This window comes from Bos mutus, chromosome 21 (assembly GCF_027580195.1).
Source record: "Bos mutus isolate GX-2022 chromosome 21, NWIPB_WYAK_1.1, whole genome shotgun sequence".
NCBI lineage: Eukaryota > Metazoa > Chordata > Mammalia > Artiodactyla > Bovidae > Bos > Bos mutus.
Genome location: NC_091637.1, coordinates 56,767,166 through 56,788,262, shown reverse-complemented (window position 1 = coordinate 56,788,262; position 21,097 = coordinate 56,767,166). Strand labels below are relative to the sequence as shown.

The 21,097-nt window shown below is 58.1% G+C and overlaps 1 protein-coding gene across 1 annotated transcript in view; it reads left to right on the top strand.

The window, feature by feature from the left end:
* ITPK1 (inositol-tetrakisphosphate 1-kinase) overlaps positions 1–21,097 on the top strand; it is a 162,882-nt gene that overhangs the window by 138,394 nt on the left and 3,391 nt on the right. The window contains exons 6-10 of the mRNA XM_070357875.1: positions 2,443–2,541; positions 2,834–2,874; positions 6,649–6,814; positions 12,343–12,410; positions 17,390–17,552. Coding sequence (XP_070213976.1) covers positions 2,443–2,541; positions 2,834–2,874; positions 6,649–6,814; positions 12,343–12,410; positions 17,390–17,552 — 537 coding nt within the window. The remainder of the gene's footprint in view (positions 1–2,442; positions 2,542–2,833; positions 2,875–6,648; positions 6,815–12,342; positions 12,411–17,389; positions 17,553–21,097) is intronic.

Below are 21,097 nucleotides of genomic sequence, written 5' to 3'. Positions count from 1 at the left end.
ATAATAAAAGCCTAGACAGCGTACTAAAAAGCAGAGACATCACTTTGCCGACAAAGGTCCGTATTGTCAAAGCTATGGTTTTTCCAGTAGTCATGTATGGATGTGAGATTTGGACCATAAAGGAGGCTGAGTGCTGAAGAATTGATGCTTTTGAACTGTGGTGCTGGAGAAGACTCTTGAGAGTCCTTTGGACAGTAAGGAGATCAAACTAGTCCATTCTAAAGGAAGTCAGCCCTGACTGTTCATTGGAAGGACTGATGCTGAAGCTCCAATACTTTGGCCACCTGATGCAACGAGCTGATTCATTGGAAAAGATCCTGATGCTGGGAAAGATTGAGGGCAAGAGGAGAAGGGGGCGAGAGAGGATGAGATGGTTAGATGGCATCCCTGACTCAATGGACATGAGTTTGAGCAAGCTCTGGGAGATGGTGATGGACAGGAAAGCCTGGCGTGCTGTAGTCCATGGGGTTGCAGAGTTATACATGACTTAGTGACTAAACAACAAGTGGTAAAAGATTCACCTGCTCCAAAAAATCTGGAAGCTCTTAACAGGAGGCCGTCTGTTTGCCTCCAGGAATCTCTGAGCCTTCCCGTGGGAGGGCTGGGGCCAGGATGGGTCCCCTGCCAGACCAGGTGGGTGCTGCCTCAAGCCGACCTGCTGCCACATCCTTTAGTTTGTTTGGCCTGGAGTCTCACACCCCGTTAGGGCCTGGCTGGAGGGTATACAGCAGGGAGCCTTTGCAGAGATCACTGCCTCCCTCCCTGGCCTGCTAGCCCCCCACCAGTGTTTCCACCCTGGCTCTGACTCTGGGCAGGGGATGCAGAAACGGGGCCCCATTTAGATAATGGCTTAGAGCTGAGAGCCAGGACACCCCACCCGCTCCCTCCCTCGATGCTCTGATTTTCCTGGCTTCTCTCTTCCTGACCTGCCATGTGAGCCCGGCTCCTTGTCCTACCCTGGAGGTGACTGTCCAGTGACCTTGGGCAAGGACTGCCTCCGTTTCAGCCTTTGTCTGTAAGGAATGTGAGTGCTCCAAACAGAGGGCCCGCCTCGCTGTCCGCCAGGGCTCCTCCCTCCCCTGGGTCCCCGAGAAACTCTGCCCACCCCAGAATCTGCCATCACTCTGCGCCTGTTTGGACTTTGGACTTTGCTGGTGGGGGGCAAGGAGGGAAATGAAAGCACTTTTAATATACCCTGTGTAATTCTTGGCACTTGCTTTTTATGAGATATGTGAAGCTGGATCTTACCTTGGTTTTAATGTTTTAATGTACTGACCTCCTGGCCAGCCAAGTAGCTAGAAGCTATTGGAGACAAGCCGCTTTATTGTTTGCTTTTGGTTTGGTTTCCAAGTTTGTGGGTGTGTGTGTGTGGGGGTCACCCCCCATCCCACTAACGCTCAGCCTTTCCCGGCCCCTGTGCCCAGAAATACAGGGTGGTCTTACCTCCTGAGGAGCTGGTGCCCTGATTGGGGATGGAGGTAGACAAAGTAGTAATAACAAGCCAGTGGTGCAGTTTAGCAATCCACAGAGAGATTCAGAATGCACTTTATTTCCCCACGGATGGTTTTTCCTGCCTTCACTTGGTGCCTGGCTCTAGGATCGTCCTGACAAGCAGAGCACACCCAGCTTCCAGAGCTTTCCAGAAAACTGAACATGCCAGGAACCCACTGGGTGTGTGTGCAGAGAAGGTGGGCAGCCCCCTGAGCCTGAGGACTTGCGAAAGCAGAGGCGGGGGATCTGGGTGGGGGCTGGGCGGGGCTGGAGTCTGGCAGCCAGCGGAGGTCGGGAGTGTGTGCTTGTCTGTGGCCCATCCATGTGACGGCGGTGGCAGAAGCCCCTCTGTTAGGCACGAGAGGCTCCAGGAGAGGGGTCCCTGTGTGACAGCGAGCCCCTCTTTAATCCCTCCCCCTCCTCAGCGTCTCCTCCGCCCCCACCCCCATAGGATTATTTGCAGACTTCAGACGTGATGTATGCAAAGCCTTCAGCAGTGCGGGCCTCAGGCTAAGAGCTGAAGGGCTGGCGTCATCCTCCGATGATCATTAAGCCAGTACCGTGTATGGAGGGGCGTCTTCACTGCCCCTGGAAAGTGTTCATAGTTGATGGAGTGCAAATTCGAGTCACAAACAGCATCCTGTTGTCAAGCGCTGTGCGTGCGTGCTCACAAGCCCAAGTGCGGGCTGAAGAGGCGGGGTTGAGTCAGTCTGGTTTTCACTTTGCTTTGATCTTCAGGCTTTGCTGTTATCACGTGTCGGTCTCATCCTTACGGGAATGCTGTTGACAGTAGTTAATGACTGTGCCCTCGTTCCCGGGGCACGTGTGCGCCTGTGTGTCTGCACGCCCACGGGTGACTTCGGGGTGTGGGCTGCTGGATGGGGCGGGCAGCGGTGCTGAGGGGCCCCGTGGAGCAGGCAGTGCTGACGCGGGCTTCTCCTCTGTCCCCAGATGACAGGATCTGCTCGCCACCCTTCATGGAGCTCACGAGCCTGTGCGGGGATGACACCATGAGACTCCTGGAGGAGAATGGCCTGGCCTTCCCATTCAGTGAGCACCTGAACTCCTGGGGGTGGAGGGAGGCCTCGGCCGCCGGTGGAGGGCACGGCCCCGGTCCCTGGGTCCCTGGGTGGTAAGGGCCTGGCCTGGTGGTGACCATCTAGCGCCCCTGAGGACATACGCTGGCCCTGGTGGAGTCAGCCTGTCTCCTCAGCTCCCCACTAGCCCCCTCCCCACCCCAGGGGCTGCAGGAGGTTTTGAGAGTTTCTCTCCGTATCTGCCAGGCTGGGCTTTGTAGGTGAGTAACCTTGCTAACTCCTGTTTTTCTCTCCCCCACCCACAGTTTGCAAAACCAGAGTGGCTCATGGCACCAACTCTCACGAGGTGAGTGGAGGAGCTGACGACTTGATAGCCCCGTCCCCATCCAGCCCCCTGGCTTCCCTGCCCCTGCCTCCCCCGCTCCACCCCCCTCCTTTCAGCTCACAGAGTCTCTCTGGGAGCCTGACAGCCCTGCTGCTGGATCCCACCACACCTGCTGGAGGCTCAGTACCCCGACTCCACCTGCACCTTAGTCCTCTCCTGTCCCCAAGGCTGGGATGGGTGTGCCTGCCCCCTTTGAGCCCGTGTGAGCCACACCACCATCTGACCTTCCTCTGGCCCGTCAGTGTCGGTCACTTCCTGCTCTGGGCTGGACACAGGCCTGCCCCCCTGCCCCGAAAAGATCCCGTCACTGCCCCCAAGTCTGCAGGTCCCGCTGAATCAGGGAAGGGGGTGTGAGGAGGAAGGGGCACCCGACCTGCTGTGCATGCGATCCCCCCGGCACGTTCATTCTTCTACTCACCCAGTGGCCGTTCACCTTGGGTACTGAGGGAAAGATGCCTGAGATGAGAGTCCTGCCCCAGGGGGGACGATGGGGTCCCGGAGGCAGAGAGCGCCAGCGGGTGTGGTATGGGAGGCCGGGCAGAGGAGGCCTTCTGGGGACAAGAGGAGCCCGTGGCCAAGCAGGGTCTCCGCTGTGTATTTCACCGTCTTGGGGAATCATGACTGGGACGTTGCCTCCAGGGGCACAGCCCAGCCTGGGGACCCCTTTGTGAGGAGTGTGGGAGGACGCCCTGGGCAGTAGAGGTTTGACCCTCCTGATAGGCCCTGTGGGAGAGCCTGTCCTGGGCAGCCCCACCGTCAGAAATGCTCCCCCACGACCTTATGACGAAACGTGGACAAACCCGGCAGCGGCGCCCTGTAGATTTAGGTAGTGTCTTTGTCCCTGGTGTGTATCTATGGGGAAACATCTCTAAACAGATGCGTCCGCGTGGTGTGGTGTATGCTGTGACGAAGCCGAGGGGTCCCTTTGCTTGTGGGCAGGAAGGTGGGGGCAGGAAATCCCCGCCTGCGCCTGAGGTCGGCTGTCTCCTGAGGTCTGGAGCCCTCGTGGAGCCTCCCCGTCTGGGCCTGCCTGGGCTCCGTGCCTGGGACCTGCTCCTGGGCCAGACCCGGGGGTGGGGGGACAGGAAGGCTTCAGAGCAGCCAGACCATGGCCCTGGACCCACAGTCCCCTCGCCAGCACCGGACCCCCAACCTTCCACCTGACCCGTTACACCGCCGAACAATTCCTCTGTTGGTCAGTGCCTTGGGGTTTTTCAGGACAGAAGGGCAACTGCAGTCATTAGTGTGAGTAGACCATTCAAACGCAGAGCAGGTCAGCCTGCTGGGAGGGAACTGCTTCTGCTGTTGACACAACAGCTCTAGAGTCACTCCCACCGGGGACCAGGTCTGGCTGTGTGCACTGCCAGCTGTGTGACTTTGGGCAGATGACCCAGCCTCTCTGAGTTTCTGTCCTGCCCTTGTAACTGGCGATGTGATGGGTAAGGGAGTTGCCTGTGCTGCTGTGCTGCGGTGGGCTCTGGGCCAGGGAATACTTGATACGTTGTAGCGGCTTCCCGGGTGGCTCAGTAGTAAAGAATCTGCCTGCCATGCAGGAGACATGAGTTCAATCCCTGCTTAGGGAAGATCTCCTGGAGGAGGAAATGGCAGCCCACTCCAGTATTCTTGCCTGAAAAATCCCATGGGCAGAGGAGCCTGGCAGGCTACAGTCCAAAAGAGTCACACGTGACTGAAGTGACTGAAAAGGTGTGGCCAGTTGCCCTGCAGCCTGCTAGGTCATGGCAGAAGGGGCAGGGGTTCTGGGTTGAGGGGACCTACTTCCTCCAGGAGAGTCTTGACTCCATGGGGTCAGCTTGACTTAAGGTGTTTCACCCCTCAGTCCAGCTCTGCGGGTCTGGCTTGTAGTTGTACACATGTGTGCTGTGGCCCCTTCTCCCCTTTCCCCATCCCTGGGGCTCCCCAACCCACTGTGTGCTATTTCTGGGGCGGGGTGGGGGTTCCTCTGCTGGGTGGGCATCAGGAACAGAGCTCCAAGATTGGGCTCTGGAGTGTTGCAGGTTCCCAGGGGGGCTTCTGTGCTCCGGGCCACCTGCCTCCTGGGAGGCTGGTAGCATCAGAGGACTGCCCCCTCTGGTGGGGCGCCCTCCATGGCATGAGCCCAGGGGGGGCCAGGCTCCATCCCACCTCAGGGGTGCCTGGGGATGTTGAGTGCAGTGAAGACAGAGGACACCTCTGTGCTCATGTTTAGCTTTACACAGGAAAGGGGGCTTTCCGATTGGGGTCCTCACCTGGACCCCAGCCTGCCAAGCCCTGCTTCTGATCGCTTAGTCCCTAGCTCAGTCAACCAAAATCAAGACGCTCTGTTTTTATTTTATGTTCATGATTTGATTTCTTGTTTTGGTGTAAGCGCTTGAGTTTGTTCCACAGTGAAATACCACTCCTCCTTAAAAAAAAAAATTGAGCCGAAAGCTCAGAGGACCCCCAAAGCTACCCCATGGTGGCTCCTGATGCTATTTTACAGGTGATGAAAATGGAGCTTAAACAGGGCTTATGCAGCAAGTGCCAGGTATGGGACTTGAACTCATGTCTGGCTCTCTTACTTTCATCAGCAGGCTAAGGAGCTGTTCACTGTGGTGTGTGTGTGCGCACACACGCACACACACACACACATACTTGTTTCCCTGTGATATATACACACACACTTGTTTCCCTGTGGTATATACAGGCACACATTGTGTTTCCCCATCTGGCCTGGATCTCTACCTCTGCCCCACCCAGCTGGGCGCCAGGCACGTTGGGGTGGTGCTCTGTGAAGGTTCGTTGAGAGGCAACAGCTAGTGTGGGCAGCCAGCTATTCAGGCCTGTTATCCCCTCCCTGGGCAGTAGCCCTGGGCAGCTGGTGGCTCCTTGCTGTGGCCCCAAGGACTGGGTGAAACATTCATCGTGGCCCCAGCACTGGCTGCTGGCTCTGGTGGACCCTGGGCAGACCCAGCCTCAGCCCAACACAGGGAGGTTTTGTCCAGTCACCCCCCACCCCCGCCCACCCTGCCAGATCCTCCTGTTGGAGGCCTTTGTGCCCAGAGGAGTCAGGACCCGGGAGTGGAATGTTCCCATTCCTTAAGCACTCGTGTGCATCGTGTGCGGGGCTGGGGGCTGCTGGACCCCATCCCTTCCTGGTCTCTGTCACTTGCCAGCAGCCTCTAAGTGCCTCAGGGCCTCAGTTTCCTCATCTGTAAAAGGGGCATGATGCCCGTGCCCACCTCGGGGCAGGATGTGAGGATGACACCCGGTGACTCAGGTAAGGTGATCATAGCCGGGCCAGGCATGTCATAAGTTCTCAAGAGGCAGCCGTTGTCATTGTACAGGCCTGAACCCAAGGCCTCCCAACCCCTGATCCCTTGTCCTCTGCTTCTTGCCCCCACCCCCTCGGTGCCCCACCTCCCACCGCCAAAGTCTTTGTAGAGGGGTGAGTAGTACACAGCCCGGGGGGCCCGTTCCATGGATACATTGTGAGTAGTGGGATTGTGCAGTGCACAGCCAGCTCAACCTTACATGGCAGGCCTGACGATGCAGGATTTCCAAATCCCCCACAGCAGGAGTGGATGGATGCCCAGGTGTTCTGCTCGAAGCCCATCCCACTCACTCTGGCTTGAGACTCTTCCTGGGGAGGCCTCGTGCCACCGGGCTGGGATGGCCCTTGGTGGTGATGCTCTGGACGGTGATAAGGCCAAGGAGGCGGTAGACTCTGACCAAGCCCTTGGCCCCCTGTCTCCCCAGATGGCCATCGTGTTCAACCAGGAGGGCCTGAGCGCCATCCAGCCGCCCTGCGTGGTCCAGAATTTCATCAACCACAATGCTGTCCTGTACAAGGTGTTTGTGGTTGGCGAGTCCTACACCGTGGTCCAGCGGCCCTCGCTGAAGAACTTCTCCGCGGGCACGTCAGGTAAGCGGGCCTCACACTGTCCGGGATCCCTGCGCTCAGGAGCGCGGCTGGGACACGGCACCGGCCGCCTGTCCTTTGGCACTGACCCTGGTTGCCCCGGGTTATTTCTGGAGGGAGGAGAAGTGATCTGAAGGTTGGCAGAGTTGTGTCCAGTAGGTGAAGAGGTCTTGGAGCATGAGTGGGAAACCCCTGTCCCAGCCAGGTCCGTCGAAGGGGCTCCATGCGCCTCAGCTACCTTAAGCTCGGGGAAGAACTTGAAAGCTTTCTGCACCCAGGCCGCTTCCCGGGGCCCCTCGTGATAAGGAGGCTCACCAAGAACACGCTGGACTGGGCTCTTCAGGGCAGCCAGGAAGGGAGGGGCCCTTGGTGTTTTGAGGGCCAGAGCACTGGCTGCTTTACCGTGTCTCCTTTCTCCAACTGGGAAACACTGAGTCACCTGCTGCCTCTGCAGCCCCTGAGGTGGGCGCGAGCTCTGTTAAGAGTTATGCTGGGGGCACAGGACTTGCCAGCTGTGGGGCCCCGGGCGGGTCAGGAGTGGACACGGGTGAGGACCATATTGGTGAGCATATTGGGGACCAGTGAATGATGGCCCCAAGTGTCCCTGAGCTGTCACACAGTGGTGGCCTTTGCGGGGAGCTGCCCCATCTGAGGGTGTCCTCTCGGGAGGCCGAGGGGGTCCAGGCCCTCAGCTTTTCTTCAGCTGCTCACCAGCTCCAGGTGACCCTGGGCTATCACAAAAACTGACACTTAAGGATTTGGTGGTATTGTGGCCGCTCAAGAGACTGCTCCAGTGGTTCTGGAGGCTTCCTCGAGGCCAGTTCTAGGAACCTTTGGAACAGGGGCAGCATCTCTGGAGTAAGCATGGTGATCCCCTGGACGGAGGACGTGGGTCACCCTGGCCTGATTTGCTCTCACTTGCTGTGTGCTTCTCTCTGCGCGGGAAACCCGCCGTCAGCAGGCGCAGTGCCGGGCTGCTGAGCAGACAGACGTGTCCGTCTAAAATCCCTCTGCCCGGGACTGCCTCTCACCGTCCGCTCCTCGTGGCTGCAAGCCACTCCTCTTGGACCAAGTCCAGCTGTTCCCGTCCTCTCTCAGCCATTCTTCCCGTTAACACAACCCAGAGAGCAGACACTTTGGAAGCGTGTGTCTCTCTTCCCTGACCTTCTGAGTGCAGGTGGCTCTCCCTGCCAGGCGGGGCTTTTAGGGCCTCCACATACCAGTCCCTACTTCCACCCACTGGGGTGATGGAATGGCTGGGGATGGGGGACCAATATCGGGAAGGGTCTTTCTGTGTGTGACTGTATATTAGCAAGAAACATTCTTAGCAGTTGTGGGCAGGATAAGGCCAATATTTTTTAATCCTCTTTATATTGTTTCCTGGTTTTTAAGAATGTGTTTAAATCTACAGCAAATATATTAAGGGAAGAATAAGTTTACCTTATGCAATTGTTTTCCTTTTTTCTTATTTTACCCTAAATCACTCCATCTCTTAAAGAAACATACCACCTGGTTTCCTTCCTTTCCACACAATAATTGTCCCCCCCTTTCCCCTGGTTGCTAAGGGCTGGCTAGTTTCTGTCTGAGAACCGCCAGTAGCAGGGTGTGGATTCTGAGTCCTGTCTCAGGATGAGGGCTCCACATCTGTCTTCTCGTGGCCATTCTGGGTTGCCAGTTTACCGTAATATGCAGGCTGCGTGCTCAGTCGCATGCAACTCTTTGCAACCCTATGGACTGTAGCCAGGCTTCTCCATCCATGGGATTTCCCAGGCAAGAATACTGTAGTGGGTTGCCATTTCCCTCTCCAGGGAATCCTCCCGACCCAGGGATCGAACCTGCGTCTCCTGTGACTTCTGCATTGCAGGCTGGTTCTTTACCGCTGAGCCCCCGGGAAAGCCCATATGTGTTGACCGGGACCAGATCAGTGGAGAAACACAGGGCTAATGGAGGAGTGTTTATTATGCTCAGGGAAGCTGAGTGACTTTCTGTGTATCTATCCCTCCATCCCCAAAGCTGATTCTGTGGCCACCGTCTTCAGGGCATCAGGCCATCCAGCTGGCCTGGGGTTTGTCCTTTTCACACGTGTGCTCTTAACAGAGGAAAATCGCAGAGTGAGAGTGGCCCTTTAAGCTGGAGCAGTTGAGCAGGGGGCTTTGAGCCTCTGGCTGTTTCCAGCCCCCTCCCATCTCTCTGGTCCCTGCTGTCTTGCATGGCAGGCCCTCCAGGCTCCCCGTCCACGCAGGGAGGTTGGGGCTCCTTGAGTGGGATTCTTTTGACCTGCGGTAATTATGAGGACACCACCTCTCCCTCCACAGCTGCTGTGTTCTTTCGGTTTTCAGGTGGCCTTTTGGTTCGCATCTGTCAGCACCTCTGAAGTCAGGTGTGTCTTAACAGCCAGAGTCTTGCAGCTGCCTTGGCTGGAACCGATGTCACGTTTTTATGGAGAGGGTTGAAGCTGGCCTGTGCCAACCCCTGGCCGTGTTTCTCTGTGACGCCTCCCCCTGCCTCTGTCCCCGCCCCCCAGCACAGTGGGAGAAACTTTTCCTTTTCTTTCCCCTGTTGTCTCTGCATCCTGGGCCTTTTTTCCCGTAGGGGTTTGTACATAAAGGAATGATACCAATGACCACGTAGGGCAGGGGTCAGCAGGCTTTTGTGCTGGAAAAGTCCAGAAGAAGCATTTCTAGCTCTGTCATCACTAACGTTGCAGAGTCCCTGTAGACAACTTGTAAGTGAATGGGCGGGGCTGCGTTCCAATAAACCTCTATTTACAGTCGCAGCTGGCGGGGCCAGATCTGGTGATCTCACCATCAAGAGCCCTGCAGGTGTAACAGAGGCTGTATCTCCTTGAACCTTCCACGTGCCCAGCCCGGTGCCGGAGCTAGGATCCAGCAGGGGACTGGATAGTCAGCCAGGTGTCCTGCCCAGATTCTAGTGGGAGAAACTCCACGGGGAAGAAGTCGTGAAAGGATGAACTGTGCACAGATGAGGGGCCCCGGAGGAAGCGGGGGGTCCTGGGACACCGCTGGATGAGGGGGCCACTCGAGCAGGGCAGCCAGGGCCAGAGGTCTGGGAGGAGACGTGGACCGCTGTCTGTAGCCCCGTGACACGCTGCCTGCCCCCTCCCCCAAGGAGACATGTGAAGATGAAGCAGATGAAGCTAAGAAGCTATGGCCGCAGCTCACAGCTGCACTACGGAGTCGCAGGGATATTTGGGGGCTAAACGTGTGCCCTACTCTTCCTCTTTTGAACCTGTTTTCCTCATCTGTAAATTGGGCACAAAAACCCATATTCCTCTTATTGTCTCCCTTCTCCTGTGGGCATTCATGGTGGTTCTTCACTGGGCTCCATGTGTCGCAGGACTAGCCCGGGAACAGAGAAGGGACGAGCTCCCCCCGTCCAGGGTGCTCCTGTGATCAAGGTGCAAGGGCCCGGCCAGGTTTATCAGCAGGGGATCTTGAAGCTGCCCAAGAAGCTGGTGCCAGGGGATGCTGCAATCCTGCCTGACCTATCTCGGCTTCCACAATCTTCCTGGATCACCAAATGGCTGGAAGCTGCTCCCTCTCCACCTGGGCCTGCTCAAGCTGCATGTGGGGAGGGTTCTGAGCCAAGGGCAGCTCCCATCGCCCTGCTGAACAGTCCTCTGGCTGGAGCCCCCAGGTCAGAGTTAGCCAGGAGGAGAAACAAGTCCCCTTTGAAATGGTCCACGCTTTGGATCTTGCCCCAAGAAGCTGCCGGGTGACGTGGTCTGTCCAGTTCAGTGGGCGCTGGGTACACCCCTCTGAGCACCCAGTTCTTTCCCTTCCTTGCATAGCTAAGCATCCACGTTGTTCTCTGTGGCTTCCAAGTCTCCCTGAACTGGCTGTGTCCACTTGCTCTGGGGGGCCTTTCTCTCCCCAGGCCTACTCTGCTACTCTGGCCATTGCCCTTGGGTCCCACTGGGTGGGTGGGAGGTGCCCTGAGCTCAGCGGGGCTAGGCTGGGCTACAGGCTGAGAAGGTGGGCAGTACCTGCAGAGTCTGGAAGGCCCACCCCAACTGCTCAAGCCCTGCTCTGACCTCTGGCCCATGGGGCTTGCTACCCCCAAAGTCTCAATCTTCTTGCTTGTCGGCGCTCAAGAGTAGAGGTCAGTGGGCTGCTTGGCGCAAGTCCTGCAGGGTGTTTATTTTCCCCAGGCTCCTCCCCAGGACCGTCTCTCATGCCCCCCGTCTGGACTGGCTCTGGTCGGAGCGGTAGGAGGACTGTCGGGCACACCGGGGCGGCAAGGGGCCTGCGTGCCCCGCTAGCGGGAAAGATGCCAGGTACATCTCAGCGCCTGCCTGCTTGGCCTCCGCCCGAATCACTTCCTCATGCATGATTGTTGCGGCGCTGTAACCCTGGAGCTGGCGGGGGGGCGTTGGCAGCCAGAGCAGGTGCCCCTGCAGTTCAGCCCCCCGGCACACAGTGGCGCCCAGTGGGGCCGTTCCTGTCCTGGGTCTCAGGGCTGAGCAATGTGTCCTGGGGGAACGGGACCCACAACGCCTCACCCAGAAGGACCAAAGCAGAGGCTGCCGGGGCCACGTGGGGACTTGTGGCCTGTGTCCTTCTCAGGGTGAGGTGGGGTGGGGTCCTAGTGTGATGATGGTCTTCACCAGAGCTCTCAACCCTGAGGCTCCTGGTTTTGTGATCCGTGCATTTGCACACTTCCAAGTGCTGGAGAGCATGTTTCTGACCAACTGACGTGCCTTTACTCTGCAGGGCATGAATGAACAAACCTACTGCTCATCACTCTAATAATCTTGGGATTGAGATTATTAATCTGCCTCTCCATGGGACTGAGGGGGCTCCAGGGGCAGTGGGAGCTGGGAGAGATGGTGCAGGAACATGTGGAGGGTACTTCAGGCGGCTGTGCCCATTTCCAAAGCCAGGCAGAAATTATTCTCTATGCTTTCTTGGATGGATCCTACAAAAGCCCAAGTTCTGATTTCCTATTTTTTCCCCTAAATAATTGGGAAACAGCAGACCCTTTTGTGTTTTAAATATTCATGTGCCCCGTGGCAGCCTAAATGTGCCTGAAAAGGCATTCCATGGGCAGAACCAGGAGGGGTTGGGGATGCTGGATTAAGTGGCATCAGTCGACCTCTTTACTCTGGGCCTTTGATGTTCCCATATGCAGCATTTCCCCTTTCTCACTCAGCCCCCTTTCTGGCGCCATGTCCGTAAGATACGCTGGACACACTCTGGGGAGGGGGCCTAGGTATCAGGGAAAACCAGGTATGGTACTGTAAGATGAGAGTGGAGGGGAGGTGGGTTCATCAAGCCATTCATTTTTATATGGGAAGAAAAGTGGAAACAGGAGCCCTGACTCGGCGTGTGTCGCTCCGTGGTGTCCTGTCTCTTCGGGGTGGGAGGGGGCCCGGGTGGCTGCTGCTGGACCCTGAGCCCTAAGGCATCACGGCCTGTGGCCGGGGTGGTGCTGCCCCCTGGTGTCAGGTGGTGGAGTCGCTGTCTGCCTCGAGCTTCTAACTCTGGCTCCTTCCCGTCTTTGCTTTTCAGACCGCGAGTCCATCTTCTTCAACAGCCACAACGTGTCGAAGCCAGAGTCCTCGTCGGTCCTGACCGCGGTATGTCCTTCCCGCCGAGCCTGGGGGTGGGGTGACGTTGGCTCTCCAGCGGGGCAGGGTGGCAGGACCTTCCCCGCCAGGCCGGGGACCCCGGGGGGTTCCAGAGACACCCCTCTTCCTTGCTTGCTTTGCGCCTCCGTGGCAACAGCCATCGCAGCCATGCCCGCTCGCCACTCAGTCACTCAGGTGGAAGTTGTCTAACTTCTCCCACGTGAGGAAATCCCCCAATTGTGAGGAATTTGAAGACCTGCTTTCTAAGCTGCCTTTTCCTGATAAAAAGAAAAGAGGCAAGAGACAGCAGCACCTCAGTTTTCCTTTGTTCTTTCCTTGTCCGTATGAGTCCAGTAAGTGCTTGTTGAGCTCCTGCTGTGTACTTCTGCAGCTGCCAGGGTGGCTCACGGTGGGGAGTGGGCTCGGGGCTGCTGTTCAGTCAATGGCGCTGGGCATCAGGCTCCATCCTCTGGCCCGAAACAGCCTTGGAGGGGTGGACAGACGTCCCTGCTTTCTCGAGGGGAGAGCTACGCTCAACCAGGTTAAATAACTTGTCTAAACCCATAGGGCTCCTCATTCAGGGACAGAGATGAGAGCTGACCCCAGATTAGTCTGATTTCAAAGCTGGGTCTTGCAGGAATTCAGGGTTTCTTACCTCCCTGGCACTTGTCGAGCCGTTAGAAATCAACACTGCGCCATGCCCTGCTGTTCCTCCGTGTCCCCAGAGCCGGTGGCCTCTGCCGCCACTGCCTCTGAACCGAGCCCTCTGCCTGGTCTCTAGCTCCCATACGCCACAGCCCTCCTGGCCGTTCTGGGAGGGTTTGCCCATGTTCCCTCCACAGCGGACCCCTGCCTCTGGGCCTCATTCCCCTCCGTTCCAGGCTAGGGCCTGTGCTGCCCACGACCCACTGTCCCTGACCCAGGCCGCCGGTCCCATTTCTCATTTGTTCCTGGTTCCTTTGAGGAGCCGGCTGTGTGCCGAGGGTTCACCGGAGCACAGGCACAGCAGGGACCTGGAGTGAGCACCAGCCTCCCTCGGGATGTTGATAGATATAACCCGGGAACAAGTTCTGTGCTCAGGGACGCTTGGAGAACAACCAGATTCTAAAGAGAACCCCTCGGCGCCTGGTGTGCACATTGTAAGATTGAGATAGGTGTTCTGTGCGAGAGAATGTTCTGGTCTCATGAAAGCTCAGAAACCTCAGGGCGTCCTCCCTGCGAGGCTCCCAGACCTTGTTCGGCCAGTGACTCTCAGAGGGGGTCAGCATTCCACAGCCTTATGGAGAAGCTGTCCCTGCTGCCCCCCCGGCACAGTGCGGCCCTCGTCACCACTGGGCTGTTAACAGAGGCCAAAGGGTCACCATGAGGGCTGGAAGCAAAGTCGCCTTCCGAGGTTATCACCCACCTGTGACTCAGCCCGTGTCTCCATCTGCAACGTGGGAAAGGTCGGCCTGGAGACATCGCAAGGCCTTCTCTCCACCTCCCAGGCCTGCTGTCATCTCTCCCTTCCCCTCAGCTCGTGACTGCTGTGCAGGGGTCCTCCAGGGCTGGTAACACATAAACGAGGAAAGGGAAATGCAGTTGGCTGTCTCTTTTCCATTCGGGATGGCGGGCCCTCCTGCCCAGACACGTGCATCCCCAGGTATGGGTGTCCAGACGAGCCTTTAGCATCCTCCCGCCCGCTGGGGTCCCTCCAGCCCCCTTCGTGGCCTCGTGCAGGTGCAGGGAGCCCTGCCTCCCTCCCTGGCCGGACGCCCCTGAGGGTGGCCCCCACACCAGTACCAGGCACCAGTTGAGTGTGACACTGAATGAAACGGCGTGGAGTCAGAAGCTCCACAGCCTTCCAGCTGTGTGGAGAGTCGAGTCGTCTCTCTGAGCCTCAGTTTCCCCACCCTGCCCCTAGAATGTTCCTGGGACTCAGGGAGTCCCTGGATGAAAGCGCCCCACACCATGTCAGGCTCAGTCAGTGTGGGTGATGGGGGCCCAGGGGTTCACCTCAGCACCTCCGTCGCCTCCTCGTTGCAGACAGGCAGAGGGCTGCAGAAGGATGTCTGAGGTCCCTTCGCTGAGCTGAGAACGGCTTTTATAAACAGCGGGTCACGAGGCTTTTGTGATGGAGCGGCAGCCATGGGTCTCCTAGCCGCCGGGCCTGCGCCGCGGGCCTGACTTGGGAGCTTTGTGGATCCTCACCACAGTCCCTCGGCGGCAGTGTTTTTAGTATTGCATTTACCGAGGCGAGAAAGCAGGACCCGGCAGGGCCCAAGAGGGCCCATTACAGCTCAGGGCACGTGGCTGAGACTGGGCAGTGCTGGGCATCCCCAGGACCAGTGGCCGAGCTGCTGAGCCCACACTGCTGAGCGTGAGCGGGAGGCAGGCATGGGGTGGGCTCAGCAGGTGCCAAGCGGGCAAGTGTCCATCACAGCCAGGCTGATGCTGCCGCCTTGAACGTGGCTCCCCAGGGTGGGACACCAAGGCACCGGGGCCATGGGCAGGGGGGCCCTGCCTGCAGAGCTGAAGCAGACCTCTCTCATGGTAGAGCATCACAGTGCCCAGAGGTGGGCTCCCTGCCCTGCGCATGTCTGGAAGCTCCCCATCAGCCACTCGGCTTCCTGTGCCAGGGGTGAGGGCCACGTGTCCCGTGGGTGCTGCCCAGGCTCTGTCCCTACCTGGCTGACCCAGCCTCACTTCTTTTTTTTTTAAATCCAGGTGAAAGTCATATAACATACAATTGTTTGTGGGTTTTTTTAATATTTATTTACTTGGCCGTATCAGATCTTCATTGCAGCATGTGGGATCTAGTTCCCTGACAAGGGATCAAACCTGGGCCCCCTGAAATTGGGAGCATGGAGTCTTAACCACTGGACCGCCAGGAAAGTTCTCTCTGATTAGTTATTTTAGCATGGACAATTCAGCGGTATTAAGTACATTCACAGTGTTGTACAACCACCACCTCTGCCTAGTTCCAGAGACCATTTTCATTTCAGGCATTTTCATCACCCGAAAGAGAACCCCGTACCCACTGAGCATCCCTCCTCATCCCCGCCTCCTCCTGGCCCCTGACAACCACTAATCTGCTTTTCGTCTCCATGGATTTACCTCTTCTGGACTTTTCATTTTAAGGGGATCATACAGTAGGTGACCTATTGCATCTGGCTTTTTTCACCTGGCCTAATATTTTCAAGGTTCCTCCACATTGTAGCAAAGGGTGGCAGAACAGTCTGGGTAACCCATTCTGTTTATCCAGTCATCTGTTGATGGACATTCGGGTTGTTTCTGCCTTTTGCCTGTTGTGAATAATGTAGCTGTGAATATTGGCATACAAGTTACACATCTGGGGTGGAACTGCTGGGCCACATGATAATTCTCCATTTAACTTTTTGACCCAGCTTCTTTTTTTTATTTCTGGTGGATCAGCTCCTGTGCTTCCCATCTGACCCCATCCCAGCAGCCTTAGGACTCTGGTATCTACTGAGTACCATGTATGAGCCCTATTCTGGCTGACTTAGGGGTGACATGCTGCCATCTGTGGCTTAAATGCAGGTGAGGCAGCTCCTGCAGCCAGACCTGTGCTGTCCCCACCGCTTAAACGACCTTGTGACTCCTCCCAGCTGTCTGGGGTGGAGGCCTCGATGGCCCTGATTGGCAGATGAGCAGACTGAGGTGCAGAGAGGCCAAGGACTTCTCTCTAAGACCACAGAGCTAGGAAGTCACAGTCCGGATTCAAATCCAGAGCCATCTGCCTCAGTCCTTCCCAGGGTGATGTGCTGCTCCCTTCCAGGGGCCAAGCTTGAGCCCATGAAAACTTGCCTGTCCCAGGCCAGCTGTGATTAGAGCAGAATGTGAGCGGTGTCACGGTGGGGTCCTGGGGCCAGCCCCCCAGCCCTGTGTCACCAAAAGCTGAGCTCAGACCCAGGAGCTGGGCAGGAGTGGCCGAGTAGACTCTGGGGAAGCTTGCTGAGCATGGGGAGTTAGAGTGGAAACACCAAGGTTAGCAACTTGTCTGGAAGGGGAGAACGACGAGTCCCACCCAGGAGCCCTGTGTCCAAACCTCCCCCCATCCAGTACCAGCCAGTAAATGAAGGCTGGTCCGTGGAACCCACTGCCTCACAGCCTTGAGGCTCTGCCAATGATGGGCCAGTGCTCTGATGCTAACAAAAACTTCCCCCGCTGCCCACGTCCTCCCCGACTTCTCCAGCCGCTCCCAGCAGTCTTCCGTGGATGGTTGCCTCGCACCTCTGCTTCCACTGTGCTCTCGTCTGGGTCCCTTGGCCCAGCCACTGCAGTGTTCCCCTCTTCAAGGTGCAGCTCTTAGGTGTCCTGAACCACAGAGTCTTCCTGGGGTCACAGCAAACTCTCCGTCTCCTTCCTTCCTGCTAAGAACCTTGTCTTTTACAGGCTCAATGAGTGTGTGCCAAGTCACTTCAGTTGTGTCTGACTCTTTGCAACCCCATGGACCATAGCCCGCCAGGCTCCTCTGTCCATGGGGATTCTCCAGGCAAGAATACTGGAGTTGGTTACCATGCCCTCTTCCAGGGGATCTTCCCGACCCAGGGATCGAACACGTGTCTCTCCTGTCTCCTACACTGGCAGGCGGGTTCTTTACCACTAGTGCCACCTGGGAAGCCCACGGCTTTTACAGGCTAAATACCTGGGTCCAAATGCAACCCTAAGCTGTGTGGCCGTGAATCAGCCCTGACCCTGAGCGTCAGCTCCTCTCTGTGTAAAATGCTGGTAATGATGCTCGCCTACCCGGTGGGCATGAGGACTAGGGGTCACAGATGCCATACCCGCCCCAGTGCCTGCCCAGCCCATGGCAGGACTTGGAAATGGCCATCCTTAGGCTGATTTTAGTGGGTCTGTCCTGCCTCTTGCCTGGAAATAAGACTCAACCTCGAGGCACCGCAGTGGGGGTCTCTATGGGGTAGTGTCGCGTCTCCCTGCCCGAGGTCTGACTCCCGTGTGTGTGTGTGGTGTATGTGTGTTGGCAGCTGGACAAGATCGAGGGTGTGTTCGAGCGGCCAAGCGACGAGGTCATCCGGGAGCTGTCGCGGGCCCTGCGGCAGGCGCTGGGCGTGTCTCTCTTTGGGATCGACATCATCATCAACAACCAGACGGGGCAGCATGCCGTCATCGACATCAACGCCTTCCCCGGTGAGCGGCGGGGCGGGGGCTGCCTTCACTCGCGTGGAGACTGGTGGCCGTGGGTGGGTGGCGGGGCAGGAGAGCCGGCCTGACCGACCCCATCCCTCACTGTCTGGCGCCTGGGGTCAGAGCAGCGCCCGCTAAGCCTTCGCCCACCTGCCAGTGGGTTTACAGCGCTCACAGCGGGCCCGCTCCTCAACCCGTGCCCTTTACCTCGCTTCTCCCGACCCAAAGTGTCGGACACGACTGAGCGACTACACTCTCCTGACCCTGTGCCATCAGCAGTAGCCTTTCTTGGCCAAATCTCAGCTGACCTCTTGGGCCCTTGTAGATTTCCTTAAAGAGCTGAGAGGATTCTGGAGGGAATACAAAGCCCAGTTTCCACGAAGGGAGGGAGGGAGAAATTGTCCCAGGTCACACTGCAGGGTGGTGGCAAGGCCTTGCTCCTTCCCCACCCTGAGCCACCGTGTAGGGGACACGCTCAGATCCCGCCAGCTGGGGGGCCTGCTCCACGCTGTCTGCTGCAGCCCTGAGGCGGGAAGCACATGCCAGGCCCTCTGGGCCTGCTGGCATGACTAGGCTCTGCCCAGCACCCCTCAGATCCCCACTCAGCGATGGCTCCATAGGAGTCATCACAGAGACCCCTCAGTGGGACCGTTAGCCTCAGTGATGACTGTGGGGCAAGGGGTGGTCCTGGGCTGGTCTCCTTGACAGAGATGTGTGCTGAGGCTGGGCGACTCCCTGTCCTCACAGCAGGTCAGGGACAGAATGACATTTGGCACCCCCCAGCCTGGAGCAGCCCGGGCAGTTACTTCTCAGCGGTCGTCCCCGTCTTGAGGCCTCGGCTCTCACCTCTGTCAAGCACCCGCCCTGGAGGTAGAGCAGCAGCCCTGCTCAGTGGACTCTTAAGAAGGCAGGAAGCCATTCCTGAGTGTGAGAGTCTGGCTTGCTGGAGGGGACTGCTCCCCTGGGGTTTGCAGGGGCTGGGAGCCCCCGTGCGTGGGGAGCACTCACGGGCCACCAGACTGGGTGCTTGACGTGTGTCCCCTGCATGGAGGGCACGCAGGCCGGGCCCAGCCAGCAACGCAGTTCACAGCCAGGGAAGCCCGGGCTCGGAGGAGGCCCCTGGCTCCCTCAGCCACGCGGTTTATCCGAAGCCCGCTGCATGTCCCAGCTGCTGCAGACACTGGGGCGGCGTGCGCACGGTGGCTGGGGTCCTGCCCTCGGAGGACAGGGGCTCCTCTGGGAAGCAGGCGTGGGGGCAGGGCTGGCAGGGAGCCATGCAAGGGCCTTGGAGGGGTCCTGTGGCCCGAGGCTTCCTGTGCAGCAGAGAGGTCAGAGGGGAGCCCAGCACGTGGCCATTCACTCCGAGCAAGATGGGGCGGCCATCTGAGGGCTGTGTTTGTGAATAGAAGTTGAGATCCTGTGGGACAGTGGCCTGTTTTTCTGTAGTCACCCTGGGGGCAGCCTGGATGGAGAGGTAGGTTTTTGATGAATGCGGGTGCTGGAATGAGAGAGCACAAGGGAACTGCGGCTGCGTCGGGGGAACAATTATAACAAATCGGAGGATCTAAACAGGGAGGAGATGGAGGGGATGAAGGCAAAAAGGTCGCCGGGTTAACGGACTCGGGGGGCAAGGTGGGGCAGCACCGGGCTGTTGGGATGGAGGTTCTAGAAGGAGGGACAGAGAAGAACTCACAAACCACTGAGCTGTGGGTCTGTGCCGAGTGCTGAGTCTGCCCACCCCGCCAGGACCTGTGCGAGTCAGAGGGACAGTGACAGTGAACCGGCATGGACAGGAAGCCATGAGCAAGCCCCGCCGCCAGCAGGCCAGGCCTGAGTGACACGGCTGAGCCCCCAGAGACTATGGAAGGGCGCCTGGCCCACACGGAGGAAGGCTCCAGGGAGGGCGTGCAGCCCAGGGCCCCAGGGGAGGCGGTGTCCAGGAGACGGCTGCCTGGGGCCTGGCTCTCTCCCTGCTCCATTTGTGAGCCTGGATCTGGGGTGCCCGTTGGTCCTGGTTGGTTCACCCTGTGCCTCAGACCGTGGGTGTCCTGCAGCGCCCCTGCCAGCCAGCCTGCAGGCTGGACAGTCGTGTCCACCTTTGGTGCCCAGCCTGCCTGGGGACCTTTGTCCCCAGCGCCTTATCTCATCCTCACAGCCACACAATGTGCAGAGGACTGTTGGGATCTCCATTTACTGACATGCATGGAGCCAGGGGGCTGGGCGACACGTCCAAGGTCACGTCCCAGTGGCGGGGCTGGGTCTGGGGGCCTGACCTGAGGCTTCGTGCTTCTCCACTTGAGTCGTGGTTTCAAATCCTGGCTCTGCTCCCTGACGAGATGAGCCTCCTGCCCGGGCAGCCTCAGTGTTCGCTCGTGTGCAGTGGGAAGAACACTCCCCTCCTTGCAGGGGAGATGATGTGTGCACAGTACTCAGCCCCACAGAGCTCTTCACGCCTCAGCCCACCCTCCCCAGGCTGCATGGGGCCATGGGCCAGGCCTCGTCTGGGGACGGCCGAGCTGTTGCTGAGGGAACAGCTGATGTTCCCTAGCGGGTCTCAGCTCTCCTCCCTGCTTGCATCCCAACCCTGGAAACCCAGCAGCACATCTGCTGACGGCCCCTGAGGGGCTACGGGCTGCCCTGCTGTTTACCCCCACCCCAGGGCCAAGGACGCCCCCAGTGCTAGGGTGGGGCACCCAGCACCATGCGTGTTCAAGGCACAGATGGCACCAAAGGGCCTGCAGATCTCAGTGCCACGTGTCGTCTAATGTTCTTGTTCAGTCCTCAGTCGTGTCCAACTCTTTGTGACCCCACGGGTTGTAGCACACCAGGCTTCCCTGTCTATCACTAACTCCCGGAGCTTGCTCAAAGTCACATCCATCAGGTCGCTGATGCCATCCAACCACCTCATCCTCTGTCGTGCCCTTCTCCTCCTGCCTTCAATCTTTCCCAGCATCAGGGTCTTTTCTAGTGAGTTGGCTCTTCGCATCAGGTGGCAAAGTACTGGAGCTTCAGCTTCAGCATCAGTCCCTCCAGTGAATATCCCCATCTGTAGAATGGGGCCAACCCTCGGGCCCCGCTCCCCGGGATGCACCCCTCCCAGGATGCCACAAGGAAGGATTGCGAAGCACGTAGCCAGGAGCAGCACTTAGCCTGGATGGACCCCAGCCGTGGACAGTCACCCCACTCGCCCTCCAGTGGACACGTATCCACCTGCTGATGGCTCTTGGGTGTTTGGGGCTGGTCACTTAACTCTGTGCCTCCACTTACTCATCTGTAAAATGGGGACAGAGGGTTGTGATGATTAAGTGAGAACATGTCGAGCAGGGCAAGTATGGTGCATGCCAGCTATCTTGCTCACTCTTGTTTTTACTCTGGGCACCTCCACTTGTCCCTCTCAGCCTCAGGCTCCCTCAAAACCACAGCACTGTTTGCTGAACACATAAGAGCATGGACAATGAGGCAGCCCCATCCGACCGGCCCCTGGGCAGCCTTTTCTGTACGCGATAGTGCACCTGCCCATGTCTGAACCTTCATTCCCCCCGCTGCTT